Raw genomic sequence first — 20,985 nt, 5'->3', positions numbered from 1 at the left:
GTTTTATGTGGTGGACTTGCTGTCCACGGGAGGGTTTTTAATCAGTGTCCTGTCTGATAAGAATATAAATGTTGAAATTTTGTGGGCTAGTGTGGATGGGTGGTTAGGTCCCTGCCAACTCTTGAGATTTTGATTCTAAAACCTGGGTTTAATTTTTTTCATTTTACCACTTATTCAGGTGTACGTGGACAACCTTATTGGGTTGTTGTCAGGATGAATGCAAAGTAATTTATGAAAAGAGCTTTGTAAACCTTACAGCCCTATAGAAATCTTGAGTTCTTAGTGTTATACTAATGGAAGGTTACCTTGGAGTAAGATGTTGATTGATGATTGCCAATATTTCATTTAGGAAAAACATAAAGATTTTAATTTGTCTGAATAGTGATTTAATATTTGTCATAACCTTAAGGTAGTTCTAAGAATAAGTAGGCTTATCAATAAATTTAAAAAGGATTTATTTTGTCTTTCAGGTAGAAGATAAAACAATTTTTTTTAAAGAATTCATTCACTACCTTAAATATGCTATGGTAATCTATAAGCGGGAGCCTGCTGTGGAGAGAGTAATAGATTTTGCTGCTAAGTTTGTTACTTCATTCCACCAATCAGAGAAAGAAGATGATGAAGACGATGAAGAAAGTTCCCTTTTAAATTATTTGTTTACTTTTCTCCTGGAGGTATTATTTGATTCATTATCAAGATGTCTTAGGAGTGTGTTTATTGAGGAAATTTGCTGAATTAATGAGGCCTTTAGACATGTACCATTTAGAAAATGAAACATGATTTAGAAAATATATGTAAACATTTGGAACAATATTAAATTAGTTTCCTAAAACTTATAATTATCTATACAGAATATTTACAGTATCACCATTTAAGATATAAATTTGGTAAGTTCTCCGGTATATTTTCATAATGAGAAAACTAATGTTCTAGTTTAATGTAAATATTGTTTAAATAAGTTGAGTTTTGCAATGAAAGGCATGTTAAAGAATCAGTTCTTAAGACTAGTTTTATTTGGACAATGTTTAAAGTGTATATTAGGGCACATAGATGAGATAGTTATAGCTTTTATGTTTTACAATATAAAATGTCCTATACATTTTCAGAAACTTAAATGTTAACTTCTTAAACTGGAATTTAGTTGTATGCATATTCTAAAGAAAAACTGAGTTAAATGTGACTTCTATAATGTATCCTATGATTAATTCTTGATTTGTTTTTGTTTTAGTCTCATGAAGCAAATAGCAATGCAGTTAGATTTAGAGTGTGCCATCTTATAAATAAACTTTTGGGAAGTATGCCGGAAAATGCCCAGATTGATGATGATTTGTTTGATAAAATTAATGAGGCCATGCTTATTAGAGTGAAAGATAAAATTCCAAATGTGAGAATCCAGGCAGTTCTGGCTCTTGCTAGACTTCAGGATCCCAAGGATGATGATTGTCCTGTAGTTAATGGTATGTACAACGTCATGATTCATTTCCAACTTCACTACTTATCAGTAACTGGATTTTTTAAAGTTAATTGCTGTTATAGAAGCCTTTCTAATCACAACTTATTTTAATATGTGTAAAGTGTTTGAAATGTAGGAACAAATGTTTGTATCCCAGGTAGCAACGTCAAGACATTTTTGAGAACTCTTCAGGACAGACAGCTGTTTAAAATAAATAAAGGCTTTTAAAATAGCCTTTTGATAAACTTGGATTTATCCAAAATCCAAGCCAAAGGGCTTCTAGCATCCTTAGAATAATTTCTTTTCAACCATTTGGAGTCAAAGGGTCTGAGTTTGAATCCTGATTGTGCCATTTACTGTATATATAATCTTGGTCAAGTCTTTTAACCTACCTGGGCCTCAATTTCCTTGTTTGTACAATGAGCATTGGTCTAGACTCAATCACCTCTGTAACTCTAGATGACCTTGCACCTACAATCTATAACCTTGTCTGTAATCTTAACTGTGACTGGTTTTTAACCTCAGTCCTTTATGTTGACTTAGGAAACCTGCTTGTTGAGAAAATAACTTAAGCCATAATTAAATGTGACATCTCATGCTTCACTGTTTGATTTATGATGCCTCTAAGTTTTATTTATTAAATATTTTTGTAGTCTTTACTCTTTCTTAAAAGCATTTTTTATTTTTGTCTTTTGTTTTCATGTTGCTTAGTCCTGTCCCCTCCCCCCGAGGGTCTTATAACAAAGAATTTTGGTCTTCATTCTTTTAAAAAATAATTTTAAATGTAATTTGAACTGATTTATAGCTATTTCAATTATTATGGTGCAGCAGACTCTCAATGAGTGCCTATAAGATATGTGTGGACCTCTTATATTTAAGTAATATGCAAAATTTTTTCAACATACTTCTTTCCACTGTTGTCATTCTAGTCATCCCACCTTCTTCAGGGAGTCTTTTCTGGCCCCTCACTACTAGTGCCTTCCCTCTGAGGTTACCTTCCCTTTACAGTGCATATATCTTGTATGCACAGTTATTTGCATGTTTATTGCATACCCCATTATAATAGGAACATCTTGACAGCATGGACTGTGTTTTTGCCCTTTTTTGGTATCCCTATCACTGATACATAGTATGTGCTTAATATAAAGGTATATTGACATACTGAAAGTATATGCAGATCTTTTCAGTAATGTTCAATTAATATTTCTAGGCATAATTTCCATCAATTATACATTGAATGCATTAAGAAATACTTAATTTTATTGCCTATCCCTTGTAATAAATAATAGTAGCTGATAAAAAGTTCTTTGCAGTTTATAAAGTGCTTCATAAACATTATTTCACTTGATTCTTGTGCTAGTCCTATAATATCACAAAAAGCAAATATGTAAATATGCAAAAATGATTATTCCTATTTACAGATGAGAAAACAGGTTCAGGTAAGTGCAGTGTCTTAAGGTAACACAATTGTAAATGGCAAAGCTAGATTCAAAATTAGGACTTCTTCCCAGTCCATTGTTCCTTCTTCTTTCTCCACAGGAGGATGATCAAAGACTGTGGGGATCAAAAGAACATCTACAGGTGCACATTACTATTCAATGATCTTTGATGGTCATCAGTTGTACAAATGTACTTTCTTTATTGAAACTATCTTTATCTTGCATGATTCTGAAGTGTTTTTGAAATATTTACCTGCAATTTTGTTAAGTTTTCATATGAATGGATAAAGTGATTACTCTAGTAATTCAAATGATGAAAAATCCTAAAGCAGACAATTTTTTTTTCTATTTATTTTAAAGCATATAGTACCTTGCTTGAAAACGATTCCAATTCAGAAGTGAGGCGTGCGGTGTTATCTTGTATTGCTCCATCAGCAAAGACTTTGTCAAAAATTGTTGGGCGTACCAGGGATGTGAAAGAGGCTGTCAGGAAGTTGGCATATCAGGTACATGAGATTTTAAATATCTTATACTTGAATGCTTTAAAAATATGAGTTTTAAAATGGAAATTTAATGAAAAACTATTTAGCAGTATAATGAGCATCTTCCCACCTAGATGGTCACAGAAAAAATGAAGTTTCATGGAAACTTATTATTTTGTCATTTTAAATTGGTAACAATCAGTTTATAGAGGTGTACTTATTTTTTCTTTTGGGACAAAGGAGTTGTGTAAAATCCATTTTTATATTAAGCAAAAATATAGGTTGTTTTTTTTTCATGTTTCCAGGTTAGTGGAACTTAACTTTTGTCTGTCAATTGTTTTTTAAGGTTTTAGCTGAAAAGGTTCATATGAGAGCTTTGTCTATAGCTCAGAGAGTAAAGCTTCTTCAACAAGGACTTAATGACAGATCAGGTAAGCAAGGTATATGAGTTTAGAAGATTTGATGGTATTTTTGGATTAGCATAACTTGAGGATCAAGGTCATGCTTTGTAAATCTTAACATCTCCTTTAGCATCTAGTGTATTGCTTTGCATATAATAATAATTGACAGTTGTGTATTGTTTTAAAGTTTAAAAAGTGTTTTATATTCTCTCTTCTGGACCTTGTAACAAACCCATGAGGTGGAACTAAACTACATCTGTGATTTAATGGAGCCCATCTATACCTACCATCTTGTGCAATTCTTATCTCTCTTCTTACAAAAATTAAGTGAAGCAGTCTGCCCAACATTCTGGATGGCTTCCTTGATTTTTCCTGTCATTATGAGGGTACCAGTAGAATGCCCTGGCTATCTCCACCTGTTACCTCTCACCGTCAATATATGAAGAGCCCATCTTTTCTTCTTCTTTTACATTTCCTTGATGATAAGTCTTGTTCTTTCAAGTTCTCCTTTGATTAGATGTTGTAGCCTACACAAATCTACCATGAGACTCTCCATTGCCCTCTGAGACTTATTTTGAGTTCCCTGGAGGCTATTCTATATCTCCCTGCCATTTAGCAATATTTTTAGAATGTAAGTATTGAAAATATGAGCCTTTGTTTTCATGGGAGCTTAGAATGGGTAAAAGAGCTTTGAAGTTTCCAGAAGGAAATCTAGCTTATTCTTCTTCTCCTGTTTGATCCTTGGCCCAACTCATCACTCTGTACTGTCTGTCCTAAATAAATATACTATTGAAAATGCTCTATAGGGTGTTGATCTAAATGTTTGTCGCATTTGGATCAGTAAGAATTCTTCATCTATTTGGTCTTAACTTTGTGGATAGCAAGGCAACTACTGTGAATGATTATAGACCTCTTCCAGGAAACTATAATATTTTGTGGCTTAGAGCAATTAGCACACTATACAAAAAACAGCATCTGGAGGACTTCACCATCCACAGGATTCTCCACTGGATCTTCTCCATCATTGTGATAAGTACCTTTGGCAAGGCTAGATCTCTGTTTTAAGCCTCTCGATTAAAGTTTCCTTGAATAGTGTGATTTTTGTTGTATCTTCCAAAGAGTCTAGAATGATCTTGATATATGCATGGGAGACAACTTATAAAATAGCATGTAGGTGACTTTTTTCTGTCTCTAATCATGCTTTTTCAAAATCAAGAAACAATGACCACAGTAGGTTCTTATATTTTCTATATCTTTCATTTAATTTTTAAATAGTAAAGATGTCTGTTTTTTAATATAGCTCTTGAGAACCTCTTTGCTCTCTGCTAATACCTTCATCAAGAATGCCCTTGATTAATATATATATATGTGTGTGTGTGTGTGTGTATGTGTGTGTGTGTGTGTGTGTGTGTGTGTGTGTGTGTATGTATATATAAAACTCATAGATTTTGTATACTTTGGAGAGCAGGTACTTAGGTCAGTAGTTACTAGTATTGTAGTTGATTTTTTGTTATTAATGGTTGCTAATAAAGTTAATATTTAAAGTAATAATTTTTTCTACGTCTTTTCACTTTTAAATACTTTGTACCTTGGTCCCTCAATGCCTTCATAGTTATGTTGCTTCCAACACTAATCTTTTTATACACTTGGTCTACTCTAGCTGTTTTTCCTGTTTTTGTTCTCTTTAAATGCCATTTCTACCTCTCCTGTAAACATATTAGGGACTGTGATGTGTGAATGTGGTGATTCCACACTTGATGGAAAAAACAAACTTTTACAATAATTTTAAAATCTTTTTCATATTTCTTTTAATAACCAGGTTTCTTACAAACTACGTGTTGAGGGTTGCAGGGGGGATAGTTGAAATAATGACTTGATGTCATCATCCTAGGAAAAAATTTAGAATACAAGCCTTAGGTACAGTTTTACAGTATTATATTTTCTTCATTTATGAAGGGTAGCCTATTTTTATTACAATATCAATTTGTATTATACATTTTTACCCTTAGGAAGTTTTCCTCACTCTTTCCCCACATTCTTGATTTCCTCTATGTTCATTTCACTGAGCTTTAGTTTCTGTAATGAAAAAATTTCCCCCATCTTAGTGAATATAACAAAGACAGGAAGGAAGCTGCTTCCTTGAAGGTTGCATTCCCTATTTTTCCATACCTCTATAATCCAATTTCTATTTTAAACTACTCCTTACCTTTTTCAGATGTGGAAACAAATCTCAAGTGGTTCAAATACAAATAGGATAACTTGAAAATCAGAGCAGTAGACTGAAGAAGGGAAGCAGGCTACTATTTTTTGTCTAACTTAACATTAACATTTTCCTGTTAATTCATTTTATAAATATGTTACGTAATGAATATTTTGGCTTCTTATAGATTATTTAAATTCATTTTCTTAGTCTTCTTGAAAGTCCCAAAAGCTAAGGGTAAAATTTAAAATTTATATTCTTGTTTACTATATTTCTGGCATGGTGACCTAGTCCTTTGTTTCTCAAGGCAATTCAAAATTTTTCTCTTATTTGTGCTCAGAAGAATACTGTGTTTTTACTTGACTTTGTTTTATCAGGGAAATTCAAGGAGTAAAAGGAGAAGGAGAAGTAATTTATTTTCTTTGAGTTTTAAAATGTTTTAAAGATTAAGCAAAGTGTGTGAAAGGCTTAAAGACATATTAGATTATGGTATTTTCTCTGTTATTAAAAGAGGTTCATACCAGAGGTTTTTATTTTCCACAGTGGTGTTTTCTTACCTTTAGATTTACAGTGATTTTCTAATCTAGTCAGGTACCATGCAAATTTTTATCTTTTTTTAAAAATTAACTTATCATTTAATCCTTAAATTAATAAAGAAGTTGGGCTGTGAGGAAGTAACCCTCTTGAATTTTTAAGTAGCTAGGAGATTAAGCTATAAACGCATTGTTGCAGGACCTATGAAGCAGAATAACTTTCTGGAAAGCAATTTGGAATGATGCAAATAAAAGTGGCTAAAATATCTACACCCTTTGACCAAAAGGTTTCACTGCTAGTCATCTACTCTAATGAGGTTGTTTACAAAAAAAAAAAAGCTCTATATACACCACTATTTTTGTAGCAGCATTTTTTGGTAACAAATATCTGAAAGCAAAGTAGATGTCTATTGACGAGGGCATGACTAAATGAAATATAGTATGGGAATATTTTGGAATATTACTGTGTTGTAAGAAATGACAATTATGATGAATGTAGAAAACAGAAAAAGACCTACATGAACTCTGTTGCAAAGTGAAACCAGCAGAGCCAGGAAAACAATATAAACAGTGACTACAACAGTGTAAATAGAACAGCAATGACAAAGCAGTAGAGAATGAATGTAAAATTAAAAAAATCATGACCCCAAAGAACAATTTTGCTAAAAGAAATTTTCTTTTTCTTTTTTAAAATAAACAAATATCTTTATTAGAAGGAATGGCTCTTTGAGAGGAGAAGGGGGAAGAAAACAAGGGAAAATCTAGGTGATCTAAAAACAAAATATTAGTAAAGCTCTACTAAAAAAATAAAATAAATTTACATAATCTCCCTCTATGCTGGCTTCTTCCTCCTGCCTATAAACATTCTTAGGTCTACTCTTTCCTGCAAAAAAGCAAGATTAAAGTATTATCTTTCCTCTTATTCATGACCAAGGACTTGAAAATCATTTATATGTATTGTCTGTCTCTGAATTTTAAAAAAAATCTGTTTTCTAAACATTTTTCTTTCTTAGCTATTACATATATCTAGGTGGCTCAGTGGATAGAGTATTTGACCTGGAGTCAGGAAGACCTGAATTCAAATCTGGCCTCAGACACTTACTAGCTATATGAACCTTGGAAAGTCATTTAGCCCTGTTTGCCTCAGTTTTCCTTTTCTGTAAAAGGAGCTGGAGAAGGAAATGATAAACCACTCCAGTATCTTTGCAAAAAAAAAAAACCCCAAATGGGGTCACAGAGAGTTAGATGTGACTAAACAACAACCATCACTTTTTTTAAGGGTCCTGTTAATCTGATACTTTGCCAATCATCTTTTCCTGGTTCAGAATTAAATCCCAAAATAGCAATTACCCTGTTGTTACTTTTAACTTTTAAGAGTTTTTCACTAATACAATTCAACAATTTATTCAGTGCCCTGCTTTTATCAGAATAAGACTGAATAGCTATGTAATAATTAGTTGGAAGTCTATACTTTTATCTCCTGCTGGGTTTTGTTAGCAGTATATAGAAATGCTAATGGTGGGGGGAGGGGGGAGCTAGGTGGCGCAGTGGATAGAGCACTGGCCTTAAAGTCAGGAGGACCTGAGTTCAAATCCGGCCTCAGACCAAACACTTGACACTTACTAGCTGTGTGACCCTGGGCAAGTCACCTAACCCCATTGCCTAGCCAACCCACCAAAAAAAAATGCTAATCGGGATTATTTTATATCCTATATTACTTTACTGAAGTTAGTTTTAATTAATTTTTTTTTGTTGTTGAATCACCAGAATTCTGTAAGTTTAAATAGATCATATGCAGATAGCGATAATTTTGTTATCTCTTTAGTTATGCTTATTCCTCAATTTACTTTTCTTGTCATTGCTGTAGTTAGCATTTCTAGAACTACATAAAGTAATAGTTGTAACAAAGGTCATCTTGCTTTACCCTTGATCTTATCCAAAAGGCCTCTAGTGTTTCTCCATTACAAAAAAAAAATGCTAGTTGTTGGTTTTTTGTAGCCACTCTTTAAAAAAAAGTTGTTTTATTCTTATGCTTTCTGGTGTTGGGTTTTTTTTACATGAATAAGCATTATATTTTTGTCAAAACCTTCTTTTCTGCTTCTGTTGATATAATCATATGAAATTACATTTTATTATCTCATTTTTATAGTTTTCCTAATGTTTTTGATGATGAGATCACAAAAATTTTAATTTTTGAAAAGAGAGTGATAAATTTAGTCAGAAGAGCTATGTTTGAGCTAGCTTATTTTTTGTATGACTTTGGGTAAATCATGAGCTTCCTGAGCCTCAATTTCTTCATCTGTTAAATGAACACAGTGCTTGTTTCTGCCTGCCTCCCAGGGTCATTGTTAGGATTCAGTTCAACAGACATTTATTAAACACCTTCTGTGTGCCAGGCACCGGGGATACAAAGACAAAAACAAAATCATTTCTGTCCTCAAGGATCTTGTGTTCCACTGTGGGATGGGGGTGATAGCATATGGAGATGAGTAGATATCAAAGGAGAGAGAGCAGTAGCCTCCACGGTTTAACATTTCACTTGGCATTGAGGTGCGGGTGCTCAGCAAACAACTGGAAGTGCAAGTCTGGAGTTTAGGAAAGAGATCAGGGCTAAAGATACTGAATCAGGAGTCATTAATGTAGAAATGAAGAGTGAACCCTTGGGAGTAAATGAAATTGCTAAAGATTAGCGTATATAAAAGTGGTCTGAAGATAGAATCCAGGGGAATGCTGATTTCTGCATATGTCACCTTTATTAGGTAGTTTTTTGGTTGTCTTTTTTGTTAATACATTTTCTTGGTCTCCACTTACTTTTATTAGAAATACCAGGAGACTTAATTTCCAGGTCTAACATTTAATTCTGTGATGTTGGACAAGTTGCTTTATTTTTTTTTGTTTCTTTTTAAAAAAATTATTTCTTTTTAGTTTTCAACATTCACTTTCATTCCAAATTTTTTCCCCTCCCCAAGACGGCGTGCAATCTAACACAGGCTATACATATACAGTCATATTAAACATATTTCCGCATTAATCATGTGAAAGAAGAATCAGAGCAAAAGGGAAAAACCGTGAAAAAGAAAAAGAGAGAAAAGGGTATGCTTCAGTCTGCATTCATACTCCATAGTTCTTTCTTTGGGTATAGATAACATTTTCCATCACTTTCTTAGTATGTCAAAAAAAAACCTGTAGCACTATAGGCTACACTTCTCAATCATCTATTTTCTTATTTTGGTCTTGAACTTTAGAGGGGTCAGGCGGTGTGAAGTTGTCTTAGATCATTGCATTGCTGAGAAGAGCTAAGTCTATCAAAGTTGGTCATTGTACAGTGTTGCTGTTACTGTGTACAATGTTCTCCTGCTTCTGCTCATTTCACTAAGCAGCAGTTCATGTAAATCTTTTCAGGTTTTTTGAAATCCACCTACTCATCGTTTCTTATGGAATAATAGTATTCTATTACATTCATATACCAGGATTTGTTTAGGCATCCCCTCAATTTCCAATTCTTGGGCAACTTATTTTTCTTCTGGACCCCATTTACCTCATTTGCAAAATCAGGGGATCATTCCAGGTAGTCTTTGAGGTCTTGTCTATGACTTTGAGAATAATGAATTGACTAAACTAACCTTTATTCAAAATATAGGCAGTAAAACCCCCATGGAGATTGCTTATGTGGTATTTTTAAATGTCTATATTAACAGAGGCTGTGAAAGAAGTTATGCAGAAGAAACTTCTTCAGTCTTGGTTACATTTTACTGAAGGAGATATCTTACAATTTCTTCATCGGCTGGATGTAGAAAACTGCCCTGAAGTGGCAGACTCAATCCTGAAGGCCTTGTTTGCCATGATTCCTCTTAGTGAACTGATGGAAGTCTGTAAAAACAGTGATGGCAGGTAAATAGAGGATAGTTCTTTTTTGCTCTTTCTATCTTTCCCTCCTTCCCCCTCAGAGTGGGAGTCATGTGCTTATAGATAGGAAGAGACGCACTTAATTAGACCCACCTTTCCTTGACAGACACACATATGGGGAGAGGTCGCTATTTCTAATGTGGCTAGATGACCATGATTGGCAGATTGCTACATTTAATTTTATTTTCCATCTGTTTTTGAGATGAGTGTGATACTTGCTTTGTCTTTGTCTTTCTGTAGTTGTGTGGCTGCCCTTTTTATCTTCCTTGTTCTTTCCTATATAAAAACTTCTAGTAGATGTATCACAATGTATTCACTTTCTTTTTTCCTTTTTATTACTTTGGTTTTATTATCCAACAGCTTGTTCCAGTACTGTGTGTTTGATCATTTTGCTTTTTTTTTTAAATTCTAAATTTATCAGTTCTTTTTTTAGAGGTGGGGATGGGAGAGGATAAATAAATTGAAATGAACTTGTAGTTTAAAAAGTTATAGCAGCTTTAAAAGTTTTTTACTTCTTGTTTGGAGAATGTACTTTGTTAGGTTTTTACTTTTCAATTATAAATTAATTGCCTTTTTTTTTTTAAATCAAGGAAATTGATCCCTGTGGAAACACTAACCCCTGAAATTGCTTTGTATTGGAGAGTTCTTTGTGAATATCTGAAATCTAAAGGAGATGACGGGGAAGCTTTCTTAGAACAGATTTTGCCAGAAACTGCTATCTATGCAGAATATCTGCTGAGGTAAAAAGGTCCTTTTTAATTCTATCATCAAAATACTGATTTTAGGAATAAAATTAAAGCTTAGGGGGCAGCTAGGTGGCGCAGTGGATACAGCACTGACCCTGAAGTCAGGAGGACCTGAGTTCAAATCTGGCCTCAAACCAAACACTTGACACATACTAGCTGTGTGACCCTGGGCGAGTCACTTAACCCCAGTTGCCAAAAATAAATAAATAAATGGGTGGATGAATAAAATTAAAGTTTCTTTAGTTACTAATAAGCTTGGAAGACAGAGGAGATTATTCATAGTAACACTATTTAAGATATTATACTTGAGCATTTATATGTGGAAAAACTTGTAGTGAAAAGCATCATGGATGCTCAAGGATGCAGTGATGGAGTGCTATACTTGGAATAAAGAAGGCCTGAGTCCTGTAACTGGTATGAATAAAATCTTTTGCAAACTTTAAAATGAAAACAGCTGAGGTTTACATAAAATGTCAAGGTGGGCAAAGTACTTAACATCATCTCTTTGAATCTTGCATCTGGGAACACTGCCGGTATTATTATCATTTCCATGTTAATAGTGAGGAAACTGAGGCTCAAGAAGGTGGCCTTGCCCATCCATTATCACACCACTAGCAGTGGAGGAGACCGTTTTTAAATATGGGGCTTACTGGTTCCAGGTTCAGCACCCTTAGTTGGACTAGATGGCCTATGTGGCTATGATTCTGTGCCTACTGCCTACATTGTCTTATTACAGTTGAGTCAAGTTGCATCATAACCCTCAAGCACAATATACATGTCACTTGTAAATGGGTAATTATGATGATGCAGTTTATTTAATGCTTTATGGTTATAAGGCACTTTACATACTTTGCCTCATTTAGTTTTCTCCACAACCTTGTGAATTGGGCAGGATTGTTATATTCATTTGACAGATGTGTAAACTGAGATTCAGATAGGCTAAATAAATTGCTTAAGGTCATACAGCTAATAATAAATACATGCACTGGGACTAAACCCAGGTCTTCTAACTCCTGAGTGTCTTGCTCCTTCCACTTATGCTATCCTGTGTTTCTTATAGGAAATATCTCTTTTTACAGGAATGACAGAATTATGAAAAGAAAGTAAATTGGATTAGAGAATCCTTTTTTTAGAGATGGCCCAAGATCCTAGGGGTCTTAAAAGATGATTGATTTAATTGTCCCTGAATTTTACCATTTCTGTCAATCGATATGTTTATGTAATTATGGGCCTTGATGCCACATTCAATAAAAACATGTTGACTTTGTTCTGTTCTTTAATGAAAATAGATGCAAATTTCTTAGTATGTTAAAAAATTCTAGCACTATAGGCTACACATACCAATTATCTATTTTCTTCTCCTGGTCTTGAACTTTAGAGGGTTCAGGTGGCGTGAAGTTGTATGTCCATAAGGGGAGGAATGACCTTTGCCAGTCCATATAAAGATTTCTTGGAAAAGTGTCACTTGAAAAAGCCTCCAGAAATAGGCAGTTGAGGAGTAGTGCTGTAGCAATGTACATGTATGTAATAGATGATATTTGAAGTAGGTTATCTTAGGAAAACAGTAATTGGTGGGAAAGTCTGGCTCCCAACTAGTTACTAATTGACAGCTTGTAAATTTAAGTTTCTATTAACTTATTCAATAGTGCTTGACAAGTTTCAAAAATTAATTTTTAAAGCCACTGATTCCTTTGATCTCCAAAAAACAAACAGCTTGGGTATGGGGAAGTCAGCTCTCACTGGTATTCCTTTAAGAAATTATATTCTTGTTCCTTACATTTCCAAATTGTATTTATGTTTTATCTACCCAGCTGAATGTAAGTCTCAACTTTTGGGACTTTTTTTAAAAAAAAATCTTTAACACCTCATATAGTGCCATGTGTATACTAGGTGCTTAATAAATATCTGCTGCTTTGACTTGAGTGAAAGTGGTGTTGCTTTAGGAAAATGGGTATGTGTCTGGATGTGTACAGAATGGGTTGGAAAAGGTTGAAAGCAGGGGGCCCAGGTTGGCCATAGCAGGAATTCAGGTCTGGAATAAGGGCCTGGATGACAGTGGTAGCAGAGGCAATGGAAAGAAGAGGCTGAAAGTGAGAGATTTTATGAAGGAAGAATCATTGGGGCTTGACAAGTAGTGGAATGTGGGGGACAAAGGAATGGATGAATTAAAGATAATTTAGTTATTTCATATTGGATACCTGACAAAATGAGACACTGATGAAGTCATAGAAGGATTTTGTGTTAATGATATTAGTAATGATAATGCCTAGCATTTATACTGTGCTCTAAGGTTTTGCAAGTGCCTCTCGGTGTTATCCCATTTGATTTTCACAACAACCCTGTGAAGTAGGTGCTATTACCCTCATTTTTCATATGAGGAAACTAAGGCTTAGAGAGGTTAAGTGAGTTGATCAAGGTCACACACCTGGTATGTACCTGAAGTGAGATTTAGTCTCAGATTGTCCTGACTACAAGTCTAACATTCTGTCCATGACATCAGAATGTATTGTGTGCTGATATTTCCCCATTTGAAAATTGAAAACTGAGTCTCAAATTAATTTTATACATTCCTGAATCATTTATTATTTTGCAAAAGCTCATAATGATAATAGTCTTTCCAATAAATGACTTCATTATAAACTTATCTATATAAGTTCTGTAATACTAAATTTAAAAGGAGACTGGCCTTTTTCATGACCTACTAGTGGTTTAAAAAAGATAATGTCTCTTGATGTATTTTAAAAGATATTCTGCTTTTATTCATTTCTTTTTAATTTAGTTATATTCAGAACATTCCAGTTGTTACTGAAGAAAAAAGAGGAGATTTTGCCTTTATTGAAAATTTGATGACAAAAGAGTTTATAGGTCAGCAGTTGATTCTAATTATCAAGTCCTTGGATACCAATGAAGAGGGAGGAAGGTAAATCTAAATGTATATCATTCATGTTTATTTTGATCCACTGGTTTCTTGTTCCTCTCGCCCTCTCCCAAAGGAAAATATATTTTTCTATTTTGCTAATGAATTAACTTTATTTTTATTCAGTTTGCTTTGACACAGCTTTTCTAAGAAACAACCAGACTCTCTAAACAAAATACATTTTCTGAAAATAGTTAAATGAAACCACCTAGGAGGGATAGTGTATTCATTTCAAATTTTACTTCATAGATGTAAAAATTATAGTCTATCTAGTTAAAACACTACTGCAAATATTTGGTTTTTTATTAATGACGTTCTTATTCAACAATAGTGTGGCTTTTCATTTAAAAACGTGCATCTTTAAAAAATTATTCCAGCAACTTCTAGTGATATTTTATAAACAATGATTGTATCCTAATGACAGTGTAAACAAATAGAGCCCCTTTAAAAATTATTTTCTGTAAGACAGAAGTTTGATTTTTAACTCTGTCTCCATAGATTTTTGAGTCTGTAGTAGTGTGTTCTGGCAGAGAATACAGATGAATGTAATTAAGAAAAGAGATGACACTTTACAAATCAAGTCATATATTGTCCTAATCAAGTTAACATTTTTTTTTTTAATGCAGAAAGCAATTATTGGCTGTCCTGCAGGAGATTCTTATCTTACCAACTCTCTCGATTTCCTTTGTTTCTTCCCTGGTTGAGAGACTGCTTCATCTCCTTAATGATGATATTAAGAAGACACAGATTGTAAGCAACTTTTCTTTCTGTAGGAGTATTTATAAATATGAGAGGCAGTGTTGTATAAAGGATAGAGTATTGAGCTTAGTGTAAGGAGGACCTGCCTCTGACACTAGCTCAGTGACCCTGGACAAGTCACAACCCTCTGTGTGCTGCTTAGGCAACTGCGTACAACTTATCTACTAAATCATGGGCAGCTTGCCAGTGGACAAAATCACAGATCCCTCTGAGTTGGTCCTATGTTCCTAGTAGCTGTGGACAGAGTTGTCTATACCACCTTTGTTATATTTAAATTGGAACTTTATTATGATGTCTTGTGGTCTGATAGCTTCATGTGAATCAGTTTTGTCTCTTCAGCCAGATTGTAAGTATGTTGATGACAGTGCCTATCTTAATTTTTTTCTTATTGCCCCTTAGTTCCTAGTGAAGCACTAGGCCCATAGTCACTCTTAGTCCATATTTGTCAAAACATTTTGAACTGGTGTAGATTTGCGAGCAAGTGAGCTCCGTAATCTATAGGCTCTTCAAGGAGAGGTTGCCCAGCTGTCTCTTTCAGTCCCCCATGCTTGTCTCCCATGCTGTCCCTCCTCTGCTCCAACTACTGACCTCTCTGGCTTCCTTTAAGTCCCAGCCAAAATCCAGCCCTCTACAGGAAGCCTTCCCCAACCCCTCTTGATTCCAGTGCTTTCCCTCTTTTATTATTCCCTATTTATCCAGTACATAACTTGCTTTATAGATATGTTGTTTCCCCCATTAGATTTTTAAGCTCCTTGAGGGCAGGGACTCTTTTACCTCTGGTATCCCCAGTGCCTGGAACATTGTAAGTGCTTAATAAATATTTACTGATTGATTGAATGAGTAACTGAAAATGAGAGAATAGAGTCACTGCTTTTACGTCTTGTACTTATATCCTGCTTTGTAAGACAGTGTGAAAAGACATTCTTATCTCCATTTTTCGTGGAATTAACAGGAGATAAGTTTGGATAACTTAAAGGACAAGAAGATAATGTAGAAAAGAAGCAAAATTTAGCTTTACACTGTTTAATCTTTAGCGTTAGTGACTTCAATTTTTCAAGCATTGACTATGAAGAGCAATAGACCCTTTTCATATTCTCTCTACGTGTGTGAGTGGTTTTCTGTTTAAAGAATTTTTGAGACATTTTATTAGATTAACTTTTTCTGCTTTTCTTCCCCTAGGCTAGTGATCTAAAAATTTTTAGTATAGCTTTCAACAGCAGTATTTTTTTTTGTTATTCTTCTGTGAAGTCTGGGTAGGACTTTTTTTTGTGCAGTAGTTTTCTTTACTTGAATTCAACAAATCTTTATTAAGCAACTACTGTATATGGAGTAATGTGATAGGCACTAGGACACAAAAATATATACAGTCCAAAGTGAGAAGATAAATTTACACAAATAACTGTCACAAATGATACTTTGATAAGTGTGAAAGTGAGGTCTGGGCAAAGCACCATGAGAAATTTGAGAATGGAGACAATGCTTTCATCAGGTGGGGGCTTAGGCAGAAAGAAATTTCATGTATCATTGGATCATAGACCTGGATTACCTGGTTCTGTCCCATTATTTAATACATGAGGAAATTCATAGAGGTGAAATGATTTGTCCTACATAAACTGGTAATAAATGGTAGAGCAGGGATTCAAACCTAGAATCTCTGGGGGAAAAAATCATCCTGAAGGTGTTAGAAGTGCTATAACCAAGTAGATAAAATCTTGCTGTCTCAGATTAGAGACATCCAAATATACCAATAAACAGTCCATTTAAAAACAGGTATATGGATATTTCAAAGATCTATTTTAAAAATAATTTAAAAAAAATTTTGAGTTGCCCCAAAGAACTCTCAAATGTCTTCATAGTGTTGTTACTTGGGAAGCAAACATATCTCTTCCTGAATTTTCATACACTTTACACAAATTGCAGAAGTCTTGATTTGAAAGGTGTATATATTGTGTGTTATCTTTAAAAAAAACAGCTACTGAGAATTAAGTAAGCCCAGTGAAACTGGAAATGAATTATAATGTTGCACATACCATTTACTACAGGACAGTCTTCTTTGGCATCCTGAAGTCTAGCAAGAGCCTGGATTGCATAGAGTCTTACATTTTTCATCTTATCTTTTAGTTAAATAAGCATGGCCTCATTAATTTTTACTAAACAAATCTAGGCATTTTCCATCATACTTTCCAAATGACCATTTATAAGATGGTAGCTCTAAATCTAACTACATTGCTTTTTGCTTCATGAAAATATATTTAGATTAATAACGAGGCATTTTAAAAAATAATCTCCTTTGATTTTTCTTAACAATATGTAAACAAATATACTTGCTCAGTTCAAAAGATTATATTTCTTACATACTGAAAATGTTCAGATCGTTTTGTAAAATGTAACAGGCTGATACTATTTTCACATCTTTTGTCTTTAAATAAAAACCTTCTCTTTTCCATTATGTCTTTAAGCTTCTTTCCTTAGCCCTTCTAAGCATTAGAGAAAGCATGACAAAGCCATGGAAGCATGAGCGAGGAGGGTGAAAATGGGGATAGTGAGTAGTATAGTTTAGCTGGAAAACATAGCCCAGGTATAGTGAGTTGTCTAAGGTAAAGTAGTAAAGGGAAGTTGGATTGAGATGGTGGAAAATTTTGGATGCCAGGCGGTAGTTTGTACTTTATTTTTCAGGTAAGGAGGATCTAGTGAATATAAGGCCTAGCAATGGTGGGTATTTACTACATACTTAATAATTTTTTTTACCGGAGCGATATTTTAGGAAAACTACTCTGGCAACATGTAGGATATATTAAAGGAGGAGTTAGGTGAGAAGCTGGAGGGCTAGTTCGAACATAATACAATAATCTAGATGAAATAGAATATGGACTAAACTAGCCTGTTTGTGATAAAAGTGGAAAGGAAAGAACAGATGGGAGATATATTGCTACTGTACAGTCAGTAGAACTTGACTAGTAAGTGGATGTACAGAATGAGAAGAATCAAAAATGACTCTCAGCTTATTAGCCTGGGTGACTTGGAGAATGGTGGTACTGTCAACAAAAATAAATCAGGCAAAGGATAGGTTTTCGATATACAGTGTTGACTTGTAGGTGCTCATGATACCACCAAGAGTGATACTCAGTAGGTAGTTCAAAATTCAGGGCTAGAGTTCTGGGTAAACGTTGGGAGTAGGATTATTAATTTTGAAGTAATTTGCCTACTGGTGATCATTGAAGCTATTGAGAGTCAATGAGAACGTCAGGGAAGAGGGAAGAGAATTAAGGAAAGAATATTGGGAAAAAATGGGAGAAAGTCTGGAGAAAATAGGAGACCCTTGGGAGAAAATAACCACTGCCATTTCTTTGTTCTTATCAGGTTACAGAAATCATTTCAGAGATCCGAGAGCCCATAGTCACTGCTGATGCTACTGAAGATTCTGCTGAAACAAGAAAAAAAGAGCTCAGAGTAAGTCCCTTCCTAACTGAATAAAATAAATGGTCAAGGCCAGTACAGTTTTTAACTTCTGATTTTTGTTCTAAATCTGGTCTGAAAACTGCCTTGAAGGAAGATAGAGAAAATTATAGCATACTTGAAAAGTTCGCATTTTTTGATTAAATACTATAAGAGCATCAAAATCTTGGTCAAATTCTGTCTTTAAAAAGGATCATACATTTTTTTCTTTCCAAAAATTTATGTCTTTCTGCTTAGTGTCATTGTTCTAAATTTTTGTCATTGAATTGTTTAACATATTAAGCCTACAAATGTCACTTTACTACAAGTTTTAATAGTAAATTTAATAAAGTTGTTGTTTTTTTCCAATCTTTATATCTTTCTTTAGTTGGCTGAAGTAAAAGTGAAGCTTATTGAAGCCAAGGAAGCTTTGGAGGAATGCATTACCCTCCAGGATTTTAATCATGCCTCTTTATTAAAAGAGAAAATAAAAGAACTAGAAGATACCAAAATGGCCCTAATAAAAGAAACAGAACAACTTGAGATTAAGGAGGTTCACATGGAGAAGGTACAAATTGGAAGCAGTTCTCATATTAAACTTCAACTACTGTTAATCACCTTAACTGAAACTTCATTTTCCTTAATTAAAGCCAGAAGCCTTGCAGATTGTGCTTTGGACTTGGAGAGTTTTTGTGGCACTGTGGCTTGACCATAAGACCTACCATTCTGGCTTGCTTCCCTGGTCTAGAATTGGGAAGTCTTTATTCAGCTGCTTATTCTAATTAGCTAGTATGTTATGCATTTATGTATCCTAGTAATCATAATGTCCTGAAGGCTTTGTATTTCCTTTGCCTTCTTATGACTTCTTCCCTTTTTTCCATAATAGAAGGGGGGGGGAGCTGAGGGAGGGGCAGTCTTCTTTTCCTGCCTCTCCTCCCTTTGCAAATGAGATCTGGTTATTCTCTTTCAGATCAGGTGTAGGTCATCATGGCAGTGAAGCTTCTAATATCATTCCCTCTAGCTAATGAATTCTTCAAGTCAACTCAGCTTTAGTGTAAAAGTAATCTTGCATAAAATAGCTAGATTACCCCTTAACAATTTTAGCTGTCTGTTATTATTTTTTAAAACACTTCCTTAAAAGATCTATCTTCTCGTCTATTGAAAGTGTTAAGCATCTTTGAACAAAAGACTTTAAAGAAGATTCTATACTGGTTTCTTCGTGCCATTTAACACTAAAAACTAATCAACAGAATTTATTCTCTCTTTAATTCCATAGGTTCCGTAGGATCTTTTAGTATCTTAGTACCGTTGTTTTGAAAGTGTGTGTATGAAAGACTTGTAAATGCTTAAGAATATTTTTTGTAAATTCTAGATGAAGTTACTATAGTTGAATTGTTTTGAGTCATGTTTGCTTTGAGAGTGCTTCACCTTCTAATGAATGGTCTGGAATTTGATTTTTATAGAATTTCATTCTTAATTTTCTTCAGGTTCAAAAAGTCTCTAGGTATTGGTGTATGACACATTTAAAACATGATTTTCAAAGTTCTTGCTGAAAAAGATGTAATTTTAAAATGCCGTCAACTGCTGGTTATAATTGGGAAAAGATAAGTATCTGCCCTTTCATGAGCAGAATCTCCTTTTCTTTTTAATTGTAGTTTAGCTATGACAATATAAAGTTCGTGTTTATTTTGCTAATTCAATATAAATGGTGTTCATAGAATAACACTGCTCTAAGTATCTTTTTTTGTTTGTTTATGAAGTGCTTTAATTAGCTATTCAGTGTATCATCCACTTATTTATCATATTAAAAGAGGGTGATTTTTTTTTTCTAATTTCAGTTTTGGTTTGGGGGTTTACTTTTATTATTTATTTAATTTTTGTTTATTTTATTAAATATTTCCCAATTACATGTTTGAAAAATTTTAACAATCATTTAAAAAAATTTTTTTTGAGTTTCAAATTCACTCCTTCTCTGCCATCCCTCCCCCTTCCTTGATAAGGCAAGCAATTTGATATTGATTATACATGTGAAGTAACACAAAACATGTTTCCATATTAGCAAAATAACACAAAACAATAAAAATAAAGAAAGCTTAAAAAATATGCTTCAATCTACGATCAGAGTTCATTTAATTCTGTCTTTGGAGGTGGATAGCATTTTTCACCATGGAATTATCTTAGATCATTGCCTTGATCAGAATAGCTAGTCTTTCACAATTGATCATCCTTAAAATATTGCTGTTACAATGTTCTCCTGGTTCTATGCACTTCACTTTGCATCAGTTTAGATGTCTGCCAGGTTTTTCTGAAACCATCCTGCTTGTCATTATAGCACAATAGTATTCCATCACAATCATATACTTGTCCAGCCATTCCCTAACTGATGGATACCTTCTTGATTTCTAATTCTTTGCCACCACAAAAAGAGCTACTATAAACATTTTTGTTCAAATAAGTTCTTTTCCCTTTTCCATGGTCTATTTGGGATACAGACCCAGTAGTGGTATTGCTAGATCAAAAAGTATGCACAATTTTATAGTCATGTGGGTGTAGTTACAAATTGTTCTCTAGAACGGTGGGACTAATTCACACATCTGCCAACAGTGCTTTGGTGTCCCAATTTTTCCACATCCCTTCTAGCATTTGTCATTTTCCTTTTCTGTCATGTTAGTCAATCTGATGGGTGTGAGATGGTATCTCAGGGTTATTTTAAT

The 20,985-nt window shown here is 34.0% G+C and overlaps 1 protein-coding gene across 2 annotated transcripts in view; it reads left to right on the top strand.

The window, feature by feature from the left end:
* Window positions 1–20,985, top strand: part of NCAPG (non-SMC condensin I complex subunit G) — a 51,135-nt gene that overhangs the window by 8,034 nt on the left and 22,116 nt on the right. For both annotated transcript variants that reach the window (XM_020992683.2, XM_078148999.1), the window contains exons 2-11: window positions 471–674; window positions 1,229–1,457; window positions 3,253–3,398; window positions 3,721–3,805; window positions 10,207–10,399; window positions 11,005–11,154; window positions 13,940–14,080; window positions 14,704–14,827; window positions 18,197–18,286; window positions 18,660–18,839. In XM_020992683.2, coding sequence (XP_020848342.1) covers window positions 471–674; window positions 1,229–1,457; window positions 3,253–3,398; window positions 3,721–3,805; window positions 10,207–10,399; window positions 11,005–11,154; window positions 13,940–14,080; window positions 14,704–14,827; window positions 18,197–18,286; window positions 18,660–18,839 — 1,542 coding nt within the window. The remainder of the gene's footprint in view (window positions 1–470; window positions 675–1,228; window positions 1,458–3,252; window positions 3,399–3,720; window positions 3,806–10,206; window positions 10,400–11,004; window positions 11,155–13,939; window positions 14,081–14,703; window positions 14,828–18,196; window positions 18,287–18,659; window positions 18,840–20,985) is intronic.

This window comes from Phascolarctos cinereus, unplaced genomic scaffold (assembly GCF_003287225.1).
Source record: "Phascolarctos cinereus isolate Bilbo 61053 unplaced genomic scaffold, phaCin_HiC Scaffold_9;HRSCAF=440, whole genome shotgun sequence".
Classification (NCBI taxonomy): domain Eukaryota; kingdom Metazoa; phylum Chordata; class Mammalia; order Diprotodontia; family Phascolarctidae; genus Phascolarctos; species Phascolarctos cinereus.
This window is presented reverse-complemented; position numbering and strand designations above follow the sequence as displayed.